The following is a 23,009-nucleotide window of genomic DNA, read 5'->3' as shown; positions in this document are numbered from 1 at the left end:
CTATTCAGGAGCTGCAAAACATTGAAAGTAGTGTAAAACTGGTTTTCAAAAACTTCCAGTGAAATTGAGGAATAGGCTTAACACTTAATTTTTAGTACTTAGGGTTTTATCAGAATTATTAAAACACTAAGTACTAAAAATTAAACACTGTTATAAGGCAGAAATGTAAAGGAGGTACCAAATGAGTTTAGAGAAAAAGTACTGGGGTAAAGCTTAAAGCTGGCTTCTCTGTGGCAATAATTGAATTGAACTTTTAAAACTTACTAGGATTTGGGTTGTTGGGAATGAAAACAAGAGGAAGGAATTCTAGGTAGGATATATAGATTGGGAAATTCAAAGTGAGGTAGATCTGCCAACTTGGAGTACAACGCTCATAAAGGAAATACAGTCAGTTCTGATGTAACATGACATAGGTATTCCTAAAAGTTGCTACAATGTGCAACATTGTGCAGAAACCCTACAGGGCTTATAGGAAAATGGAGTTAAGAGAAAAATACTCAAAAACTTCATTAGGGTTACATAAAACAATAAAAAGTTAATAAAAATGGTAGCACGGTTTTATATCTGTCAGTTTAAAAAATACATATACTGACAAACAGTTTAAAAAATACATAAATATGCCGGGCACAGTGGCTTATGCCTGTAATCCCAGCACTTTGGGAGGCTGAAGCAGGCGGATCACAAGGTCAAGAAATCGAAACCATCCTGGCCAACGTGGTGAAACCCCATCTCTACTAAAAAACACAAAAAATTAGCTGGACGTGGTGGCACATGCCTGTAGTCCCAGCTACTCGGGAGGCTGAGGCAGGAGAATTGCTTGAACCGGGAGGGGGAGGTTGCAGTGAACCAAGATCACGCCACTGCACTCCAGCCCAGTGCCTGGTGACAGAGCAAGACTCTGTCTAAAAAAAAAAAAAAAAAAAACCATAAGTACTACAATAAACATAATACTTTACTATTGGGAAACACTGCAAAGGAGAAAGGACTTACAGAGTGCCTACATAAATTGGTTATGAGTAACATATAAACAAGGAACAACAAACTGCGGAAGGCTGCAGGAGGCCTCTGAGGAGGAAGGCCTCTTCATGCCTCATGTTCTGGTGCAGGGTGACCTGGGCTCTGCTACCATAATCATTGTGCTCAAGGATGTAAAACCCCTTCGTAGCACTATGACTCCTTGTAAGGAGTTCTCTTAGCTGTGCATTGATAATCAGCTAAAGATAACCACATGTTCTTGTTTTGTGAAACTCCCAAACCGACACTGTTTTCATTCCTTAGGATGATACACCAGTTCTGGCTCACTGATTCACTTCCAGCTCACTGATTCATCCCACCATCACTCTACCCCTACTCTACAGATCAAAGTTATTGTAATCAATAAATAGTGTGGATGATTAGAGCTCGGGAACCTCACTGTCACCTCCAGAGTAATGAAGTGATGGCCCCCTGGTCCCACTTTTTCTCTTAATCTGTCTTTTTCTCATTTTTTGTCGCTACCGAACTCGGGGTACCCACAAGTGATGTAGGGCTGGCTCCCTACATTCTGGTGCCCAATGGATCCCTACATTCTGGCACCAAAGTGTGGGGCTCGTGGATCCCTAAATTCTGGCACCAAAGTGTGTGGCTCATGGATTTCCTACACTTTACCTTGAAAAAGACCTAAAGCATCTTGTAGAATTGGATGTTAAAGTGGCAGAAGCTTTAGGGCACATAACAGAAGTGCTTTAAGAAGATCAGCATGGCAGTGGAAAAAGAGACTTAAAATTAGATAGACAAAAGGCTAAGAAAGTAATTAGGAGCCTGTCAGAGTTATTTGGACACTAAGTCATAAGGGTCTGTCATAGGATAGTATTGTTGGGAATGGAGAGACATTGGTCGGGACCAGTGATTAGAAACAGAAGGCAGAGGTGGGCTCAGTTATGAAGTAAGAGTCTCTGAAGTTTCTTGTTTGGATTGCAAGAAAACTGGAAATACCATTATTAGGATCCCAAAAGTAAAATGGGGGGAATTCGTTAGTTCTACATAGGAATTAGATGCAAACGGATGCGTGCCTTGTTTTGATGTTGTACATAGGTCAGTATCGGAGAGTATCAGGTATTTAAAAACATTCTAGGAGAAAATACCTATATAGGTTCTATATGGAATAAAATTCGATTAAAATATTCAAAGCATCCATTAGAGTTGGATCTGCTTTCACCCAATATTTGACATTTAAGTGTTTTACTTTTTTCTCTAGATGTCAGCATTATTTCATCAAACTGAAGTTCTTCTTTCTTATTATCCCACTAGATCTTTCACTAAAGCTTAAAAACAACCAAGTAAATAGGTTCAGTCTAGAAGAGATTGCATAACTCCAGATTATGAGGAAAATTGACATACTAAGAAAAACAGTATTTCAATTGTTTATATTCATTGTGTTTTAGGAGCTTTTTAATAGATACGAGAGAGCAATTTATGCAGCCTTAAGTGGGAATCTTAAGCAGGTATGCAATCTGTTTTAATGTTTAAATTTTTTTGTGGAGTAAAATTAAATACATAAAATACTCTAACACTTGTATATAACAAATATAAACTTGTGTATATACTTAAGTATGTACATACATACATGTAACAATGATAGATAATCATGAATCAGATAGTGACGTGTTCTGCTTAATTTGATGTATTTCTCAACGTGCATGGCGTTTTAATGAATGAAATCAGATTTCAGTTTTTAACTAAGAATTGTAAATTTAACTGCAACACACATTTATTTGATGACTTAAAATACTCATAGCTATTTGCAGACATATGCCACAAAGGCACGGTGAGTCCTTGGGTTGTCTTACATATCCGTTTTTTTCTCACAACCCACTACTCTCTACATATTATAAGCTATCTTGAGGGATACTATAATAATCAGTTGAAATGTCATATCAGCATGGAAAACTGATGTTCTAAACTCAGTATGAAAAAATATTAACAGTTCAAACATCTTAGAAGATGTAGTTGGTGAGGGAAAGGTTATTTGGCACAATTTTTTTTTTAATACACCATGTTTTATATCATTATAAAGTGATGTTATAGTCTGTGTCATTGGATGGATGCTTTTCCTTTCTTTTCTGTTGAATATGTCTATTATATATTTCTGTTTTGTAATGGGGAAAAAGCTGCTTCCTGTTTGTGACACCTGGGAAGACACAGTGTGGGCCTACTTCCGGGTGATGGTGGACAGTCTGGTAGAACAGGAAATCCAGACATCAGTAGCAACTCTGGATGAAACTGAAGAACTCCCTAGAGAATATCTGGAAGTAAAGTGAGTTTGTTGGATTGTTTTGAGTCATGGTGATTTGTAGCATGCTCTTTAATGTTTCATTTTACAGCCCTTTTTCATATTATTAATGTTATTCTGTTCTTTTCTCGTTTCTTTTGAAGTTGGACCTTAGAAAAGGTTTTTGAGGAACTTCAAGCTACTGATAAAAAGGTAAATGTTAATAGGAACATGTTACATATCTGGATTAGGAAACAATGTCATCCTATTGTGCACTGTAGCTGAAAGGAAAAAAATAGGTGGAACTTTCTCCTTTCTTTTTCTCACTTACTAAAGATAAACATTCTTTGAAAGGAAGAAAATTACATAACTGATATATCATTTTTAGCTTTTTGTTTAGGATTACTTTCATCTAAGTATATGCACGTAAGCTATATTTATTCCTTTCTTTTTGAAAATTTAAAATACATTATAGAAAATTAATAAGATTTTATTTTCCTGAATCTTAAAATCTAATATTTTCTAAAAATTATATTCCTTTAAAAATGCCTAAACAACCTTCGTAATATTGTATGTACTTGTACAGCAAAATAATTTAAGGATGTTTACAATAAAATAAGGATGTATAAATAAAACCTTTATAGTAATTTTCTACCTTTTTATGGTTATTCCCTTGAGATGATAAAATATACTGATATGTATTCTTCTGTATTTCTTTTCATGATCTTACGAATATGTGTAAATAATGTAGCTATTCCAAGAATTTTGATTTTGTGTTTTTCACATTGTACTACATGTTACTCTACAGCTTGATTTTTTTTTTCATTTAATGATAATCTCCAATGTAGTTGATTCATTTTCACTTAACCTTAGTCCTTTTAATAAATACATAATTTGTTGTTGTTGTTGTTGTTGCTTTTTTTTTTTGAGACGGAGTTTCACTCTTGTGGCCCAGGCTGGAGTGCAGTAGTGCGATCTTGGCTCACCTCAACCTCCGCCTCCTGGGTTAAAGCAGTTCTCCTGCCTCAGCTTCCCGAGTAGCTGGGATTACAGGCATGCACTACCATTCCCGGCTAATTTTTTGAATTTTTAGTAGAGATGGGGTTTTTCCATGTTGGTCAGACTGGTCTCGAACTCCTGACCTCAGGTGATCTGCCCACCTCGGCCTCCCAAAGTCCTGGGATTACAGGCATGAACCACCACATCCAGCCCAAAAACATAATGTTCTATAGAATAATGTATGATTTATTTTAATCATTCCCCTTTGGGTAATATTTAGGTTATTTCTAGTGCTATAATGAACTTATATATTTGTGTGTACTTAGCTACTAGTCCTTCTGTTTCTTCAGGCTAAGTTTCCTGAAAGCAGGGTTACTGGGTTAAGAAGTATAAGTATATACTTTATACATTGTATATACATATATACAATGTTTCTGAATGAATTCTCTGAAGACATCATGTTGTATACATTAAAAATATATACAACAAAAATAAATGAAAAGGCCAGGCATGGTGGCTCATGCCTGTAATCCCAGCACTTGGGAGGCAAAGGTGGGAGGATCACTTGAGGCCAGGAGTTTGAGACCAGCCTGTGCATCATAACAAAACCTCATCCCTAAAAAAAAGTTAGCTGGGTGTGGTGGTGTACCCACTTGCAGTCCCAGCTACTCCAGAGGCTCAAGTGGGAGGATCACTTGAGCCCAGGAGGTTATGGCTTCAGCGAGCTGTGATTGCACTACTGCACTCCAGCCTGGGCAACAGAGCAAGGCCCTGTCTCAAAGAAACGAGAAAAATTTAATAGGTAGGTAGGTAAAGAAACATTTTGAAATGGATGGCTCATCCCTGTAATCCCGACTACTTTGGAGGCTGAGGCAGGAGAATTTCTTGAACACAGGAGACAGAGGTTGCAGTTGGGCCACGATCATGACATTGCACTCTAGGCTGGGCAGCAAGAGCAAAACTCTGTCTCAAAAAAAAAATTTTTTTTTGAAATGGAAAAATAGTTAATTTATTACCTGGTTGTGGCAGTTAAATTCGTACTTCTACAAGTAATTTATTGAATTATACATTCTCGCCAGTCTCAAATGTCACACTTTTTATGTTTTGCCAATGTATCAGAGTAGGTAGGAAATAAGAACTTGCTCTTCTACTCACATTTTCTTGTCTGTTCATCAGGCTGAGCATTTCCTTATGTTTATTGACCATTTGTGAATTTTTTGTTCATATCTTTTAGCTATTTTTCTGTAGGATTTGATATTTTTCTCATATAGGAGCACTTGGTTTAGCAAGGAAATTAATGCTTTTTCTGTCAAGTGTTTATTACCAGTCTGTTATTTTGGAGATTCTAGCTAATGAAATAAAACAAGAAAATTAAGGAACAGATAGAAATACTGGAAAGGGAAGAACATTTACATATGACAAAAATATTAGTCTAGAAACTTAAAGCTCAGTAAGTTACTAGAATTAACAAGAGAATTTGTTAAAGTAGCTAGATACAAAAGTTTTTTTTAAGTCAGCCTTTTGTACTTGTTACAACTATTTAGAAAAGGATTTAGCACTCCCTCCCCAAAAGTTCCATTTAAATGAGTGATCAAAACTAAAGAGATCTAGAAATAAAAAATTAATCAAGGGTTACAGGTCCTTCATTTAAAAACTATAGACTCTTACCGAAGGCATAAAATAAGAAATAAATAGATATATCATGTTCCTGGATGAGGGCATTTAATATAAATATCACTCATTCCAAAATTAGCATAGAAACCTAATGCTTTGAGATATTACTTCTGGGCAGAAAGTTGTCAAGTAAAAGAATAATCGAGAATGGCAAGGACATTTTGAAAAGGAACAATAGGCTGGACTTGGTGGCTCATACCCCTAATCCCAGCACTTTTGGAGGCTAAGTCAGGAGGATCACTTGAGCTCAGGAGTTTGAGAGCATCCTGGACAACATGGCAAAACCCCATCTCTACAAAAAATTTTTTAAATTAGCCAGGTGTGGTGGCATGCACCTGTAGTTCCAGCTTCTCAGGAGCCTGAGGTGGGAGGATCACCTGAGCCTGGTGAGGTAGAGGCTGTAGTGAACCGTGATTGTATCACTGCACTCCAGCTTGGGCAACAGAATGAGACTCTGTCTCAAAAACAAACAAAAAAACACACTCAAAAAAAAGGGGGAAAAAATAGTTATGGGGGTACTTGCCTTAATAATAAAACTTAATATGAAGATACAACAAAACAGTATAGAACTGACATGAAAATAAACAGATGAGTGGAACACAAAGTCCAAACTAGATCCAAGTATATACGAGAATTTAACAGTCCAAACTAGAACCAAGTGTATATGAGAACTTAACAGATGTCAGAGGTGACCTTTCACTTCAGAGGGAAAGGGATGGTTTATTTAAATGGTGCTGGCATAATTGGCTTTCCATCTGGAAGAAAACAAAGTTAGACCCTACCTCATGCCATGTAATTAAAATAAATTCCAGATAGAGCAAAGGTTTGAATGTAAAAATGAACAAATGCTGAAAGAAAATTTAGACAGCTAACTAAATAAAAATTAAAAGTTTGACAACAAAAAATGAACTATTTTCTTCAAAAAAATCAAGCTGCAAATAACTTACAAAAGGTTTTCTCTATTCTGTATGTGATCACCATTTTGTTTTTTTCACCCTTGGTGCCATGTACAGAAGAGAATGCTCAAAGAATGCTTTCAAGTACTGCTGCTTATGTTGAAAGAAATCTTAATTATTTTGCTTAGGTCACATGAGTTCTTCCTTTCTGATACACCATGTGTAGTGCCAAGATAAATAGGAATAAAATATAAGAATAAAAGTTTAATACCATTGTGAGATTAAATTGTTATAACATAGTCTCTACTTTCAAAGATGCTTTTCAGTTCTGGATTTGTAAGCTGTGAGTATATTCCAAAGGCAGTAGGCAGTATCCTTTCCATGTTTTATTATGTTTTGATACTCCTAAGGTCCTTCATTTCCAACTTTTTCTTCCTATATGTTCCTTCAAAAGTTTAACATTTTTAGTTTAACAATGAACTAAATATATACTACAGAATGACCACTAGAAGATTTATGGAAAATTAAAAAAATTTTTTTCAGAGAGTTCTGGAAGAGAATCAAGAACATTATCATATAGTTCAAAAGTTTCTTATCCTGGGAGACATTGATGGTAAGATATAGTTTTATTTTACTTTGTTGTGTTGTGTTTTGTTTTGTTTTATTTTTTTCAGGGACAAAGTCTCACCCTGTCACCCAGACTGGAGTGCATTGGCACAACCTCAGCTCACTGCAACCTCCATCTCCTGGGTTGATGCTATTCTCCAGTCTTAGCCTCCCGAATAGCTGGGATTACAGGTGCACACTGCCACGCCTGGCTAATTTTTCTATTTTTAGTAGAGATGGGGTTTCATTATGTTGGCCAGGCTGGTCTGCAACTCCTGACCTCAGATGATCCACCTGCCTCAGCCTCCCAAAGTGCTATGTATTATAGGCATGGGATTACAGACGTGAGTGACCACGCCCAGCCAGTTTTATTTTACTTTGTATGAGTTCTTCATTGTCTTACAATAATTTTTTTAAGTTATCCAAACAATGCATATAACTTACCAGGTCTTGATAAATACTAACCTGTTTGAATGCAACTCTTTATGTCAGAGGTGACCTTTCATGTCATTTGGTTTTTATAAAACAAAGTTTGGATTTTACCCAGACTCTGTTTAAGAGGGTGTAGAGTTATATCATGGCTATTAATAATGAGACAGTGACTTTATTTATTTGAGATGGAGTTTTGCTCTTGTTGTCCAGGCTGGAGTGCAATGTCATGATCTCAGCTCACCACAACCTCAGCCTCCCAGGTTCAAGCGATTCTCCTGCTTCAGCCTCCTGAGTAGCTAGGATTACAGTCATGCGCCACCATGCCTGGCCAATTTTTGTATTTTTAGTGGAGACAGGGTTTCTCCATGTTGGTCAGGTTGGTCTCGAACTGTTGACCTCAGGTGATCCGCCCTCCTCGGCCTCCCAAAGTGCTGGGATTACAGGCGTGAGCCACCAGGCCTGGCCAATACAGTGACTTTAAAGCACTGTAGGAGTGAAGTAAATGTTCCTGGTAATGTTTATTTTTTTCTTTTGATTTTATTCCTATTGTTGAATCTTTGCTTTGATGACTTGTAGGTTTGATGGATGAGTTTAGCAGATGGCTTTCCAAAAGCAGAAACAATCTACCTGGACACCTTCTTCGCTTTATGACTCACCTCATTTTGTTTTTCCGTACACTGGGACTACAGACCAAGGTATATAAAAAGGAACTATTTCTTCTCTATAATATTGATGCTGTGTACCTAGTGTCAAGAAAACACTACTTTTGTTGTTGTTGTTTTCTAGAAATGGTGATAAGAAATCAAATGTCTTCCATATAGCCTTGTATAGTCACTCAACAGTAACTCACTCTCAGTGAGTGACCCTTTAGAGTTCTAGTGTGTGGCCACAGAATGCTGTTGGTTACCTGGTTTTTAATAAACTCATAACTTTATCCTTGTCTCTACCCACCTTTAAATCAACCAGCTAAGCTAACTAAACAAAGTGCTATGTGATTTTAAAACTTTGTTGGTTGTTTTGTTGCTTTTTTTCTAAAAAAAAAAATAGTAATAACATTTTGGTCAGAGCACATGTACAAAGTGAATGATAAAGTAATTGAAAGCTTGGGCTTTGGAGTAAGAGTCCTGAGTTTATACCCTTAGTCAGCAGCTTCTATCTGTGTAATTATGGGTAAATAAAACTTCCCTGGGTATTAATTTCTTCCTCTGTAAAATATGAATAATAGTAACTAGCCAAAAAGAGTTATGGTAAGGTTAAATCATGCGGTAGATGAACTGTGGTAAGCACTTAGCTTGGTGTATAGTTACTGCTCAATGGTAAACATTACGATTATTATTTAATAGCGGAATTTGTATTACAAATTTTATTACTCTTTCATATAAGCAGTTGTATTTATAATTATTATGTCTTTTTCCTATGAAGGAAGAAGTTTCTATTGAAGTTTTAAAGACATACATACAGGTAAACTTTGAGAACCTACAACCTGATTCTTTTTTACTATTTTAATGAAAACAAAAATCAGAATACTATTTTAATTCTCAATTATAAAAAAGCATCAGAATCCATAACAGATCTTTTAATTATCAGCACAGTTGACCCTTGAACAACGCCTGGATTAGGAAAACACCCCTCCCCCCTGCACAATCAAAAATTCACTCTAACTTTTAACTCCCCAAAAACTTAACTACTGATACCCTATTGCTGACCAGAAACCATACCAATAACATAAACACCCAATTAACACATTTTGTATGTTACACGTATTATATACAGTCATCCCTCAGTATACTTGGGGGATTGGTTCCAGGACCCCCACATATAATAAAATCTGTGTATACTCATGTCCACAGTTGGCTCTGCACAACTTGCATGTGCAGAAAGTTGGCCTTCCATATTTGCAGATTTCACATCCAGATAATACTATATTTTCTATGTAAGTCGAGTTGAAAAATATTTGTGCATAAGTGGACCTGCACAGTTCAAACCCATGTTGTTCAAAGCTCAACTGTACTGTATTCTTATGATAATGTAAGCTAAAGAAAACATTACTAAGGAAATCATAAGGGCTAGGTGTGGTGGCTCATATCTGTAATCCCAACACTTTGGGAGGCAGAGGCTGGAGGATTGCTTGAGTCCAGAAGTTTGTGATCAGCTGGGCAACACAGGGAGATCCCTCTCTCTACTACAGAAAAATTATTTAAAATTAGCCAGGCATAGTGATTCATATCTGTAAACCCAGCTACTTGGGAGGCTGAGGGAGGAAGATTGAGTGAACCCATAAGATGGAGGTTGCAGTGAACTATGATCTCACCACACTGCCCTCCAGCTGGGTGAGAGTGAGATCATCTCAAAAAAAAAAAAAAAAGGAACAATCAGGCTGGGCATGGTGGCTTGCACCTGTAATCCCAGCACTTTGGGAAGCCAAGGTGGGTGGATCACTTGAGTCCAGGAGTTCAAGACTAGCCTGGGCAACAGCGAGAACCTGTCTTTTTTTAAAAAAAAGGTTAAAAAATTAATAAATAACTTTTAAAAATTAAAAAATTAATAAATAATAAAAATCGTAAGGAAGAGAAACTACATTTTTAGTACTATACTATATCTGTTAATACTGTAAGTTTATGCTTTCTGTTTACAGGATGAATTGTCTGTCTGAAATGGACAAGTGATTCTCCTGCCTCAGCCTCTCGAGCAGCTGGGATTACAGGCATGTGCCACCATGCCTGGATAAATTTTGTATTTTTAGTAGAGATGGGGTTTTTGTCTTGTTCTCCAGGCTGGTCTCAAACTCTGGTCTCATGTGATCCACCTGCCTCAGCCTCCCAAAGTGCTGGGATTCCAGGTGTGAGCTACCAGGCCTGGCCTCAAGTAATACTTCTGCCTCAGCCTCCCAAAGTGCTGGAATTACAGGCACAAGCCACCATACCCAGCCAATTTTTCAATATATTTATTTTAAAAAATCCACATATGAGTGAACCCACACAGTTCAAACCTATGCTGTTTAAGAGCCAACTGCACTCACTTTTTAGAATTTAAAATTATTCTGAGCTGGACACAGGGGCCCATGCCAGTAATCCCAGCACTTCAGGAGGCCAAGGTGGGCAGATCACTTGAGCCCAGGAATTTGAGACCAGCCTGGGCAGCATAGTGAAAAGCCATCTCTACTAAAAAAATACAAAAAATCAGCAGGGCATGGTGGCATGTGCCTGTAGTCCCACCTATTCAGGAGGCTAAGGTGGGAGGATCACCTGAACCTAGGACACAGAGGTTTCAGTGAACCATGATCGTGCCACTACACCCCAGCCTGGGTGACAAGAGTGAGACCCTGTCTCAAATAAATAAATATAAAATGAAATTATGTTTAGCAACACAATCCATATGTGTATGAACCTCTCCTGAATATATTTGAGATTTTGAAGTAAACTTTTTTATTACTGACATACTTTGATCTTTTTCTGTTTTTTAGCTTTTAATAAGTGAGAAACATACAAATCTCATAGCATTTTATACCTGTCATTTGCCTCAAGACCTAGCTGTTGCCCAATATGCTTTATTTTTGGAAAGTGTTACAGAATTTGAGCAGCGCCACCATTGCTTGGAGTTGGCTAAAGAAGCAGGTAAAAATGGTTGAAAACTTTGTCTATTGACATTTGTAGGCAAATACTTATTTTGGCTGTAGTAATATTTGTCCTAGTTTTAAATCTTATTTCTCTTTAGGGGAAAACAGTAATAAAATTTTCAGGGAATTTCTGTTTTAGGACTAATGTTACTTACGTGGTAACTCATGTAAAATATCTTTTAATTTTGGCATTTTCTTTTATATAAATATCTTTCATATTTTACGTATTTCATTTTTAAGGAATTGTTCCAAATTTACCAAATCATTGTGACTGTTTAGAGAATATTAATATCAATGATTAATCTTTGTTTTTTGTCTCTTCAAAAAATAATTTAGATTTGGATGTTGCAACAATAACAAAAACTGTAGTTGAGAATATTCGAAAGAAAGATAATGGTGAATTTAGTCATCATGACCTGGCCCCAGCCCTAGATACTGGCACTACTGAGGTAATTTAGGATGGGGGGAAAAGGTGTTGTATAACTTCTAATAATCTTTTATGTTATTCCTTGGTGAATTTCTCCCTTTGTAACAGAAATTCTGTTAGTTTTTCTTTTTTAAGAATGTTTCTTTGATAGTTCAGACATGTTAAATTATAAAAATTGGCAGCAAATTTTAAGTCTTATGTAAAGGATTACTTATAGTATGTTAAAGGAAGCTTCTTTAATAGAAAAAAAATCTCAGCTTTGGTTTGTTGCTCATCAGGTTATTTTAAATACTTGTTAATCACTAACTTATGTAGCGTGCTTACTCATATTTTCAGAAAGAAATAGAAAGTTATATCTAAGAAAACTATATTTTAGAGTAACATTTAAAGGAATCACACGGTTAAGTTGGTGAGACATACAATATATAATTTCAAATTAATAATCCAGTAAATTTTTTCTATAACTTATTTTTATTTATTTATTTATTTTGAGGCAAGGTCTGGCTCTGTTACCAAGGCTGGAGTGCAGTGCTGCTATCTCGGCTCACTACAACCTTTGCCTTCCAGACTCAAGCCATCTTTCCACAGTCTCCCGAGTAACTGGGACTACAGGCATGTGCCACCATGCCCAGCTAATTTTTTATGTTTTTTGTAGAGACAGGGTTTTGCTATGTTGCCCAGGCTGGTCTTGAACTCATGAGCTCAAGGGATCTGCTTGCCTCGGCCTCCCAAAATGCTAGGATTACAGGTGTGAGCCACCGTATGTGGCAGTATTTTCTATAATTTAATAGAGAGCTGCTAAATATGAAAATACACTAAGAAAAGTTAGATGTTATCATTTCATATAACTTGAGGGAAAATGATGTTTACTGCAAGTACAGGTGCAAGTTAATTCTACTAATTTGTAGAATATCTTTTTTAAAAAACCTGATGTTCCTTTTTTTTTTTTTTTTCCCCTTTAATCAATAGGAGGATCGTTTAAAAATTGATGTAATTGACTGGTTGGTATTTGACCCAGCACAGAGAGCAGAAGCACTGAAACAAGGCAATGCAATTATGAGAAAATTCTTGGGTATGCTATATTTTTATGCAGCTTCAAACTCCTGGGCTCCATTCATTTTCCTACCTCAGCCTCCCAAGTAGCTGGGACTATAGGCGCCTACCACCACACCCACCTACTTTTTAAAAAAAAGTTTGTAGAGATGGTGTCTCACTATATTGCCTAGGCAGGTCTCAAACTCCTGGTCTCAAGCAATCCTCCCACCTCAGCCTCCTTAAGTGCTGGAATTATACAAATGAGCCACCATACCTAGCCTTTTATTCTTTTTTAAAAAAAGTTTTTGTTCAAATTTACAAGAAAAAAAACAACCCCACCAAAAAGTGGGCAAAGGATATGAACAGACACTTTTCAACAGAAGACATTTATGCAGCCAACAAACATATGAAAAAAAGCTTATCATCACTGGTCACTACAGAAATGCAAATCAAAACCACATTGAGATACCATCTCATGTGAATTAGAATGGCAATCATTAAAAAATCAGGAGACAACAGATGCTGGAGAGGATGTGGAAAAATAGGAATACTTTTGCACTGTTGGTGGGAATGTAAATTAGCTCAACCATTGTGGAAGCCAGTGTGGCAATTCCTCAAGGATCTGGGAATAGAAATATCATTTGACCCAGCAATCCCATTACTGGGTATATACCCAAAGGATTATAAATCATTCTATTATAAAGACACATGCACACATATGTTTTTTGCAGCACTGTTTACTGTGGCAAAGACTTGGAACCAACCCAAATACCCATCAGCGATAGACTGGATAAAGAAAATGTGGCACATATACACCAGGGAATATTATGCAGCCACAAAAAAGGATGAGTCATGTTCTTTGCAGGAACACGGATAAAGCTAGAAACTATCATTCTCAGCAAACTGACACAAGAACAGGAAACCAAACACTGCATGTTCTCACTCATAAGTGGGTGTTGAAAAGTGAGGACAAATGGACACAGGGAGGGGAACATCACACACTGGGGCCTGTTGGTGAGTTGGGGGCTAAGGGAGGGATAGCAGGGGGTAAGAGGATGAAAAGAAAACCAAAAAAAAAGAAAGAAAGAAAGAAAAAAATAGTATTATTTGAAAGTATTTAGAATATTTGTTGAAGTACTTAAAATTTAGATTACTGGTACTACATGATACTAGTCTTATGCAATTTGCTTTTTTAATTTGACAAGTTTTTAAAGATTTATTCATATTTATATATAGGTGATAGATCTACTTTATTCAGTGTTACTTTCTGCTGCTGCATAAAGTTTTGTTATAGAAATAAGCCAAGGTTTATTGATTCATGCTCGTAGTAGTGAATGATTAAGTTGTTTCTAATATCTTACATTACAAACAATGCTACAATAAATAATTTTGTTCATGTCTCCTTGAAAAAAAAAAACTTTTTGTTCAAATTCATGTATTTTTAAATTTTGGGGGGGGGGGGGTTTGTTTTGGTCCTTCTGCTAGGAAGGAGAAAACCAGCTACTCTTTATCAAACCTGGTATTATGAAACAAAACGTATTTTAATGGTGAATTTTCATTGTCCTAATCAATTTTGCAAATAATAATAATCAGACTTTGAAAAATGTAATTGCTTTCTTTAAGACATAGAAGTATGTAAGAGTAACTGTATTTGATGTATCCTTTTGTGTTGGTATCACATTGAGATAGGAAAAAGCCAGTCTGTTAGGTAGAAAGATCACCAAGACCTTTAACAGAGTGCCTTAGGCCCTGAAATAGTTACAGGTCACTGTAAAAGTTGTAAACCAGTGATTTGACTCTTTTAGAAACCATTACACAGAAGCCCATAGGTCTTCAAAATTGTGTATCTTTTTTTCACAGCATCAAAAAAGCACGAAGCTGCAAAAGAAGTATTTGTGAAAATTCCTCAGGATTCTATAGCAGAAATCTATAATCAGTGGGAGGAACAAGGAATGGAAAGTCCACTTCCTGCTGAAGATGATAATGCTATCAGAGAACATTTGTGCATCAGAGCTTATTTGGTGAGACTGTAAAGAAAGCCACAGATGTGCTTCGTGATGATTTTTCTGATTCATTCTCAGAGTTTGAACTTTTTTCTAGAAGTAGTGTTGATGCATCTTACCTCTCTTGTGACTATAGTGCTGACTCATCCACAGGGGGTCTGACATCGTGACCTTGTCTTCATTAGCATGATTTTCTAATCAATGTTAACCAACCAGGATCATCTCACATGGTAGATAGTGTCTATGATGTCCAGAAGTTATGTTTTCTTAAGATTTTATAAAAGCTTGTCTCAGCTTAAAATTTCTGCTTTTATCAATAACTGAGAAAAAGCAAGATGCTGTAGGTTTGTTATGACTAAAATAACAGCATACTCATTCAAAATTCATTCAAGGCCAGGTATGGTGACTCAGGCCTATAATCCCAACACTTTGGGATGCCAAGGCAGAATATTTGAGCCTAGGAGTTCAAGACTGGCCTGAGCAACATAGTGAGACACCCCTCCACACACATCTCTACAAAAAAATAAAAACAGAATTAGCCAGGTATGGTAGCATGTACTTGTAGTCCCAGCAACTTGAGAGGCTGAGGTGGGAGGTTCGCTTGAGCCCAGGAAGTTGAGGCTTTAGTGAGCGGAGATCATGCCTTGTCTTCATCAGATCATGCACTCCAGCCTGGATGACAGAGCAAGGCCCTGTCTCAGAAACAAACAAAAAAAAATTTTTTATTCAATAAATAATTACGTAATTATAGTGGGTTAGGTAGTAGGGCCAAATCTGTGGATAACACCCTATCCTTGCCTTCTAAAAGCTAATAGGCTAGTTAAGAAGACAAGTACACATGCATATGTTATGGGGTGATAAATGTAAAGATAATATGTGATCAGGGTGCTGAGATTGGAGAATATGCCAGAAAACACAATATATATACCTTGCTGTTGTTTGTCATTTGACAAAATATTTATTCATGGTATGACCTTTTTGTATGCAAAAAATAAATATTAAACAGTTTTATTTCTTGATGCTGCAAAATTATTTCTAAGAATCAAATGTTAAAAATTTTGATGAAACAAAAGTGAAACCTTTGGTTATTTTATGTTTTGGGTTTTTTTATTTTACATTTTAGGAAGCCCATGAAACCTTTAATGAGTGGTTTAAGCACATGAGTTCAGTTCCACAAAAACCTACTTTGATACCTCAACCAACTTTTACTGAGAAAGTGGCTCATGAACACAAAGAAAAGAAATATGAAGTAAGTTAAATATGGATCTGGGATGTACCTACTGCATCTTATAACTGTTATATATTTAAAGAGATCATTTCTTTAGCAACTATCTTTCTATCATAATAATCTTCTTGTTAATGTCCTGCTTTGGAAGAAGCAATCTGTTTAGTTACTTTTCTGTAGGTAATTAACCAAACATGAAAAATGCCTTCAGGTGACATAAATATTTATTTACAAAGTTAACCTTATTCAGCATTTTATTTAATTGCAGTCTGTTGATACTTATTTTTATATTTGGCAGACTTAAATGTCAACTCTTGAGAATGATATTTTATATGTATATTCCTGTCTGTACTTTACAAATACATTATTTATTGGGTTTTATCCATTATATGCCTGCCTTATGTTTGTTTTGCAGATGGATTTTGGTATTTGGAAAGGGCATTTAGAAGCCCTAACTGCTGATGTGAAGGAGAAAATGTATAACGTCTTGTTGTTTGTTGATGGAGGGTGGCTGGTGGATGTTAGAGAGGTAAGCTGTGTGCGTTGTTTATAGCCAGAAACCAAAACACTCACCATGTCTTTCTCTTTTTTAAATGCTCTGTCTCTAAATAGGAGCATCTACAGATTTTATATAATTGTAGATATAGCTAAATCCCATATTTTAAGCTAAGCCGAAAATACTAGCTAGGGAATGGGAATATTTGATTCTTGGATAAACTATTAGTTCACATTTACTATGTTTACACAGGATACAAAAATCTAATTTAAAAAAATCCGGACCTAAATATTTAGTATACATGTATGTGACTCAATTGACAGATATGAAGATAACTTGAGTAGTATCAGTAAGGGATAGCTAAGGCAGGGGCTCTCACCTCTGGGCTGTCCATTTTAATGACCTGGCAAACTTTTTAAAAACACTGCTGGGTTCCACTCCCAGAGATTCTGGTATAATTGGTCTGAGGTAGGGCTGGGTTGGTTTTTTTTTTTTTTTTTTTTTTTAATCACCTGGAGTTCTTTAATATAATATACAGCCTGTGTCAAGAACCAGTTACGGAAGTATTAAGTGCCATAAGAAAAGCACAGGTTTTTATGCTGATTCTCTTGAAGATAAAATTTTAATGTTGCAAAATGCTAATTAAGTGATACTTAAACTTTGAAAAGACTTCAGTGCTTTATTTGTACAGAAATCTTTGCTATTCTAATTATTATTTAATCTAAGTAGATTAGGTAGTGAAAGCCACAAAATAGTCTGGGGTCTCATAAAAATGGAGCCAACTGTGGTGGCTCATGCCTATACTCCTAGCACTTTGGGAGGCTGAGGCAGGTGGATCGCCTGAGGTCAGAAGCTTGAGACCAGCCTGGACAACAGGGCAAAACTCCGTTTCTACTAAAAATACAGGAAAATTAGCCAGGTGTGGTGGTGCATGCCTGTAGTCCCAGCTATTAGGGAGGCTGAGGCAGGAGAATGGCTTGAACCCCCCAGGAGGCAGAGGTTGCAGTGAGCTGAGATTGTGCCACTGCACTTCAGCCAAGGTGACAGGGCAAAACCTTGTCTCAAAAAAAAAAAATAAAGTTTAGATGGAAGGCAATGAATGATACCATTTTATTTAATCAAGGGTTTTTAAATCAATATTTGATCTTAATTATTTCTTTAAAACTAATCCAGAAAAGAGATTTTTTGAACAATTAAATAATTAATAATGATATTTTAATCACCTTTGTTGAGTCAAGCCCCATACTCTCATATATTCGATGACGCAGGGCACTATTCAATGCTCCTGCTAACACATGTCACTTGTATGTGAATTAGAAAATTGTAATTTTGTCTGGCTGCAGTGGCTCACCCCTGTAATCCCAGCAGTTTGGGAGGCCAAGGCAGGTGGATCATATGAGGCCAGGAATTAGAGACCAGCCTGGCCAATATGGTGAAACCCCATCACTACTAAAAATGTTAAAAACTAGCCAGGTGTGGTGGCTCGTGCCTGTAATCCCAGCTAATAGGGAGGCTGAGGGGGGAGAATCCACTGAACCTGGAGGCAGAGGTTTCATTGAGCTGAGATTGTGCCACTGCACTCCAGCCTGGGTGACAGATGGAGACTCTGTCTCAAAAAAAAAAAAAAAATCGTAATTCCCTTCCCTCACACAGATAGGTTCCATGGCCAGTCCACACAACATGTAGAACAGAGCACAGGCTAGATTTCAGCCCCACTAACTTGCTTAGCCAGCCACCCTTGTGCAAGGCACCGCTGTATGCAATAGCCCTAGCATTATGCAGTGTTTTTATATAGCTACGCCTCAAGTTTTTAAATAACTGTAGAATAGTCCCCTTAGTGTTAGGGCTGATTGCACAGAGGAATGTCAGGGAGAATAGAGCAGGCAGTTCATCTTTACCTACCTTTCACCACTTCCATTACCTCTGCCTCTAGCATAAGTCTCCACTGTCTTCCCTGGCTTCTCATTGTTCTTTATACAGTCTGTTCCTTATACAGATGTACTAGTGAACCTTTTAGAATGAAATATATGCAACCGTCCTACCCAGAACTTTCTGATGCCTTCTTATTACACTTGGAATAAAATCCATCTTTCTTTTCCTAATGTGCAAAGAGTATACATACTTTTTTAAAAAAAAAAAAACTAACCCCCTAATCTTGTGTCCTGTTCTCTCCTCACTATATTCTAGCCTTCTGGGCCTCTTCACTGGTTCCCCTCTGCCTAGAATGCTCCTTCACCAAGATATCTGCATGGAGACTTTGTACGTCTTTTAGCAGTCTGCTCAAATGCCATCTCCCTCAAGAACCTCTCCCCAACCCAGCCACCCTATTTAAAATAGCATGTGTACATGTATACATATACACACACTCCTGTCCCTTTTAATCTCCATAGCCTACATTAGTTCTTTTCATAGCACTTAGCACAATCTTATATAATACATATTAGTTTATTTGGTTTTTGTATGTCTACCATCATTAGAATATAACCGTAATGAAGGGAGTAACCTTGTTTTCTTTATTTCTTTGACTCTGGCACTTAAAGTAATGCTGAGCAAATGGGAGGCTTTCAATGATATTTGGTAAATGAACGATATTGCATTACTGAGGTGAATGTACTGTCTTCATATTAGGAATAGCTATAATATTGGCCGGGCACATTGGCTCTCGCCTGTAATCCTAGCACTTTGGGAGGCCCAGGTGGGTGGATCACCTGAAGTCAGGAGTTCAAGACCAGCCTGGCCATCATGGTGAAACCTCATCTTAAAAAAATAAAAATAAAAATAGTAAAATAAGGAATAGCAATAATATCAGTACCAATCAACTCTTGCTATCAACACATATTAGGTAATGAGTTTTGCTCACACATAAGGCACTATATATTCCTAGTGGAAATAATCTTTCTGTTTTACATATTTATGGGATATTTCAAAGCTTTTTTTCATTCAGATGAGAAAAATGTCTTTGGTTGTAGCAGAGCTATTTATTTGCTTTTCCTTGTGGCAAATTGCTGGGTATGTCAGCCATTACCCTGAATGGTTGCTGGCAGCCCACCTGCTAGTACAGGAATTCATTATAATTAGCAGAAGAGATCAACTGCAGCACACTCTGATACTGTGGCAGCAACAGGATTTAGGAAAAGCAAGTCAGGATCCATCGTATAAGATGAGAAAGTAACCCGCTGCTACTTTCAAGCAACAAGGAGTCAGGAGCCAGGGGCACCTAGCCTCTTTAACATAGAAAGATTACATTGAAGCACAAATGAAAGGTCCAGAAAGAAGCAGTTCTTATTCTTACTGGGTTCTAGGTTGGGATCACTAATACAAATTTACGTAAAACCTTGAGGTATTTTAAATCCACCTCTGGGCCGGGCGTGGTGGCTCACGCCTGTAATCCAAGCACTTTGGAGGCCAAGGTGGGAGGATCACCTAAGATCAGGAGTTTAAGACCAGCCTGACCAACATGGTGAAACCCCGTTAAAAAAAAAAAAAGAAAGAAATCCACCTCTGAAGGTAGCCAGTATCTATTTGAGAACAGAAATAAAGGTGTTTTCCCATATAAAGAAGCACTTTAATACTTGCTCGTATGTATTTATGCTTCAAACAGGACCAAAATATTGATAGTAATTTTTCCTATGTGTGGAAAACTGACCTAAATTAGGCCAAATTAGTATAATTACTCCTTGGTATAATTACCATATTTTCTTATTGATTAACCCCTCCACTTATATCTCCATTTGAAAAATGCTTTCGCATTTTAATATAGCCTCTCACCTGAAGATATTTTTAGATATTTTATTAGGCTTTTCAAGGAAGCAATTATTATTTTAGCTCGTCCTTTCTTTTTTTTTTTCCTGCATTAGTGCTATTGATTTCCTTTCTACTTTTAAGATTATTTCAGAAGTTGTATGTGTCATTCCTGTACTGTCAGCACTTTGGGAGGCTGAGCCAGGAGGATCACTCGAGCCCAAGAATTTGATTACAGCTTGGGCAACATAGGGAGACCCCAACTCTACAAATAATAAAAAAAGAATTAGCCGGGCATGGTGGCACATGCCCGTGGTTCTTAGCTACTTGGTAGGCTGAGGTAGGAGGATTGCTTGAGCCCAGAGGTCAAGGCTTCAGGGAGCCATGATTGCACCACTGCATTTCAGACTGGGTGACAGAGCGAGACTGTCTCAAAAAAGAAGAAAAACGAAATAAAAGAAAAGAAAAAAATTATGTGGTTGGGTACTTTTTAATTATTTTAATTTTCAAATTTGTTGTAAGTAAATGTAGTGGGCATAAGAAATTTACCCTTTTTTCTGTACTTTTACTCTTCACATAGATTTGAAGAAAGATCCATGTATGTATAAAGGAATCCCAACTGTTTTTCCTACATTTTTCCTCATATATATGTTCTGACTCATTAATTGTATTATTCAAATCTATAGGTTCTGTTTTTGTTTTTAAAAATTAAAAAAGGAAATCATAAATTCCATTTTCCTTGTTTATAAACAAAGTAGTCTGCAATGAAGTTGACCCTTCCTGTGTGCCCCTCCCCACATCCTCTTTTTCCCAGCAGCAGTGATTGCTGTCAGTTTGGTGTGTCCTCTCAGACCTCCTTAGAGCTGTCTTTATGTGTCTGTGTAAACATCCAAGGGAGTGGTGATTGTTTTCTGTTCTGATTTTTGCTCTAATGGTATTCAGTTTCTAACTCATTCTTTTTATGCATGTTTTTATTCAGGATGTAGTAAGTTTATTGGAAATACAAATTCAGAAGCATTTTATTTTCACTCATACCTCTGACCTCACTGTAGTCTACTTTGTTCATCTTCATACTTTTTTGCTGTTAAATCTTGTCTACCAATTACATTTTGGGTTTGATTCAGCACTTGGCTTTTCTATTTATAAGGATCTTTAGCTTAAATTGTTAAAAGGATTTATCGATGTCTGTTTGTAGGATGCTGAAGAAGACCATGAAAGAACACATCAAATGGTTTTACTGAGAAAGCTTTGTCTGCCAATGTTGTGTTTTCTGCTTCATACAATATTGCATAGTACTGGTCAGTATCAGGAATGTCTACAGTTAGCAGATATGGTATCCTCTGAGCGCCACAAACTGTATCTGGTAAGTTCCAGAGCATTGTAGTTTTAAATTTTAATGATTTTATATACTCTGTAGTAATATTTAATTTGGTGAAGATGTGTGTACATTTGTAGTTGTTCTTGAATTTTCTTAAAGTAATAGTCCAGTTTTAATGTTTGTGCTTTTTTCCCAAAATGTGTATATATTTGTAAGCAGTTAGAAATATATAGACTGACTCTGAGAAATAGCCTTGAAATTCCAGAACCACTCTAATTTGCTAGCCTCTGGCTACATAAATCTTAAAGAGGAATTTCTTCTTATATGAAGCTAATCAGATTGATTAGGTAATTATGATCATACGTGTCGTTGTTCTCATTCTTATTTCTCTTTTTAAAAATCAGGTGTTTTCTAAGGAAGAGCTAAGGAAGTTGCTGCAGAAGCTAAGAGAGTCCTCTCTAATGCTCCTAGACCAGGGACTTGACCCATTAGGTTATGAAATTCAGTTATAGTTGATCTACTCTTTGTAATCTCACTGATTTTCGTGATAAATGACGTTTTTAATAAAATATACCTGTTATTAGTAATTTTTTCTTTTGCACCATGTAAAATTTAGACATTTGAATTTTGTACTTTTCGGAATATTATGGTGACACTTTGAAAATGTAATGTATGTATATCAGTGTTTGTGCTTATTAATAAAACTATATAAAAATTAAAATTTTCTGTTTTTACAAATTCCAGGATTGTCTCTGTATCATGTAATAAGAAAATTAAATTTCCTATTCTTTTTTCTGTAAGTATTCTGATATTTTAAAATCATAAAGATTATGGAAATATTTATTTTTAAGCCACGTACATGATTTTTTATTTATCATAAAATTTAGTATTTTTTGAATATTAGAATTAAGAAGATGACTATAACAAGAATGTTTTATAATATAACATGCTATTATTATTTTAGTTATTTTGAAGACATTTCTAGTTTAGCTTTCATTTAGCAAACTTCCTATCAAAATAAGAGCATATAAAGACTTAGTATAGTACCTGGCACACAAGTAAGCCTGGAATACATTGGGGATTACAAATCCAGCTCTTCTAGTAGAGGAAATACCGTAAGTACATTTAAAAGGTGTCATTAAGAAATGAGAGTAGTGGCCGGGCAAGGTGGCTCACTTCTGTAATCCCAGCACTTTGAGAGGCCGAGGTGGGCAGATCACCTGTTGTCAGGAGTTTGAGACTAGCCTGGCCAACGTGGCAAAACCCCATTTCTACTGAAAAAAAAAATAAT

General features: G+C 36.4%; 1 protein-coding gene across 3 annotated transcripts in view; it reads left to right on the top strand.

Moving 5' to 3' along the window:
• Positions 1-22,459, top strand: part of NUP107 (nucleoporin 107) — a 56,197-nt gene extending 33,738 nt beyond the window's left edge. For 2 of the 3 annotated variants that reach the window (XM_032287917.1, XM_032287931.1), the window contains 14 exons: positions 2,424-2,483; positions 3,150-3,295; positions 3,415-3,463; positions 7,363-7,432; positions 8,434-8,552; positions 9,280-9,318; positions 11,321-11,471; positions 11,810-11,922; positions 12,870-12,972; positions 14,796-14,956; positions 16,062-16,187; positions 16,579-16,692; positions 21,596-21,763; positions 22,123-22,459. In XM_032287917.1, coding sequence (XP_032143808.1) covers positions 2,424-2,483; positions 3,150-3,295; positions 3,415-3,463; positions 7,363-7,432; positions 8,434-8,552; positions 9,280-9,318; positions 11,321-11,471; positions 11,810-11,922; positions 12,870-12,972; positions 14,796-14,956; positions 16,062-16,187; positions 16,579-16,692; positions 21,596-21,763; positions 22,123-22,230 — 1,527 coding nt within the window. In that variant the 3' untranslated portion in view covers positions 22,231-22,459. The remainder of the gene's footprint in view (positions 1-2,423; positions 2,484-3,149; positions 3,296-3,414; positions 3,464-7,362; positions 7,433-8,433; positions 8,553-9,279; positions 9,319-11,320; positions 11,472-11,809; positions 11,923-12,869; positions 12,973-14,795; positions 14,957-16,061; positions 16,188-16,578; positions 16,693-21,595; positions 21,764-22,122) is intronic. The other variant, XM_032287925.1, reaches the window with a different exon arrangement.
• The last annotated feature ends 550 nt before the right edge of the window (positions 22,460-23,009 follow it).

The sequence above is a fragment of the Sapajus apella genome, unplaced genomic scaffold (assembly GCF_009761245.1).
Source record: "Sapajus apella isolate SASKATOON/1434 unplaced genomic scaffold, GSC_monkey_1.0 scaffold2, whole genome shotgun sequence".
NCBI lineage: Eukaryota > Metazoa > Chordata > Mammalia > Primates > Cebidae > Sapajus > Sapajus apella.
This window is presented reverse-complemented; position numbering and strand designations above follow the sequence as displayed.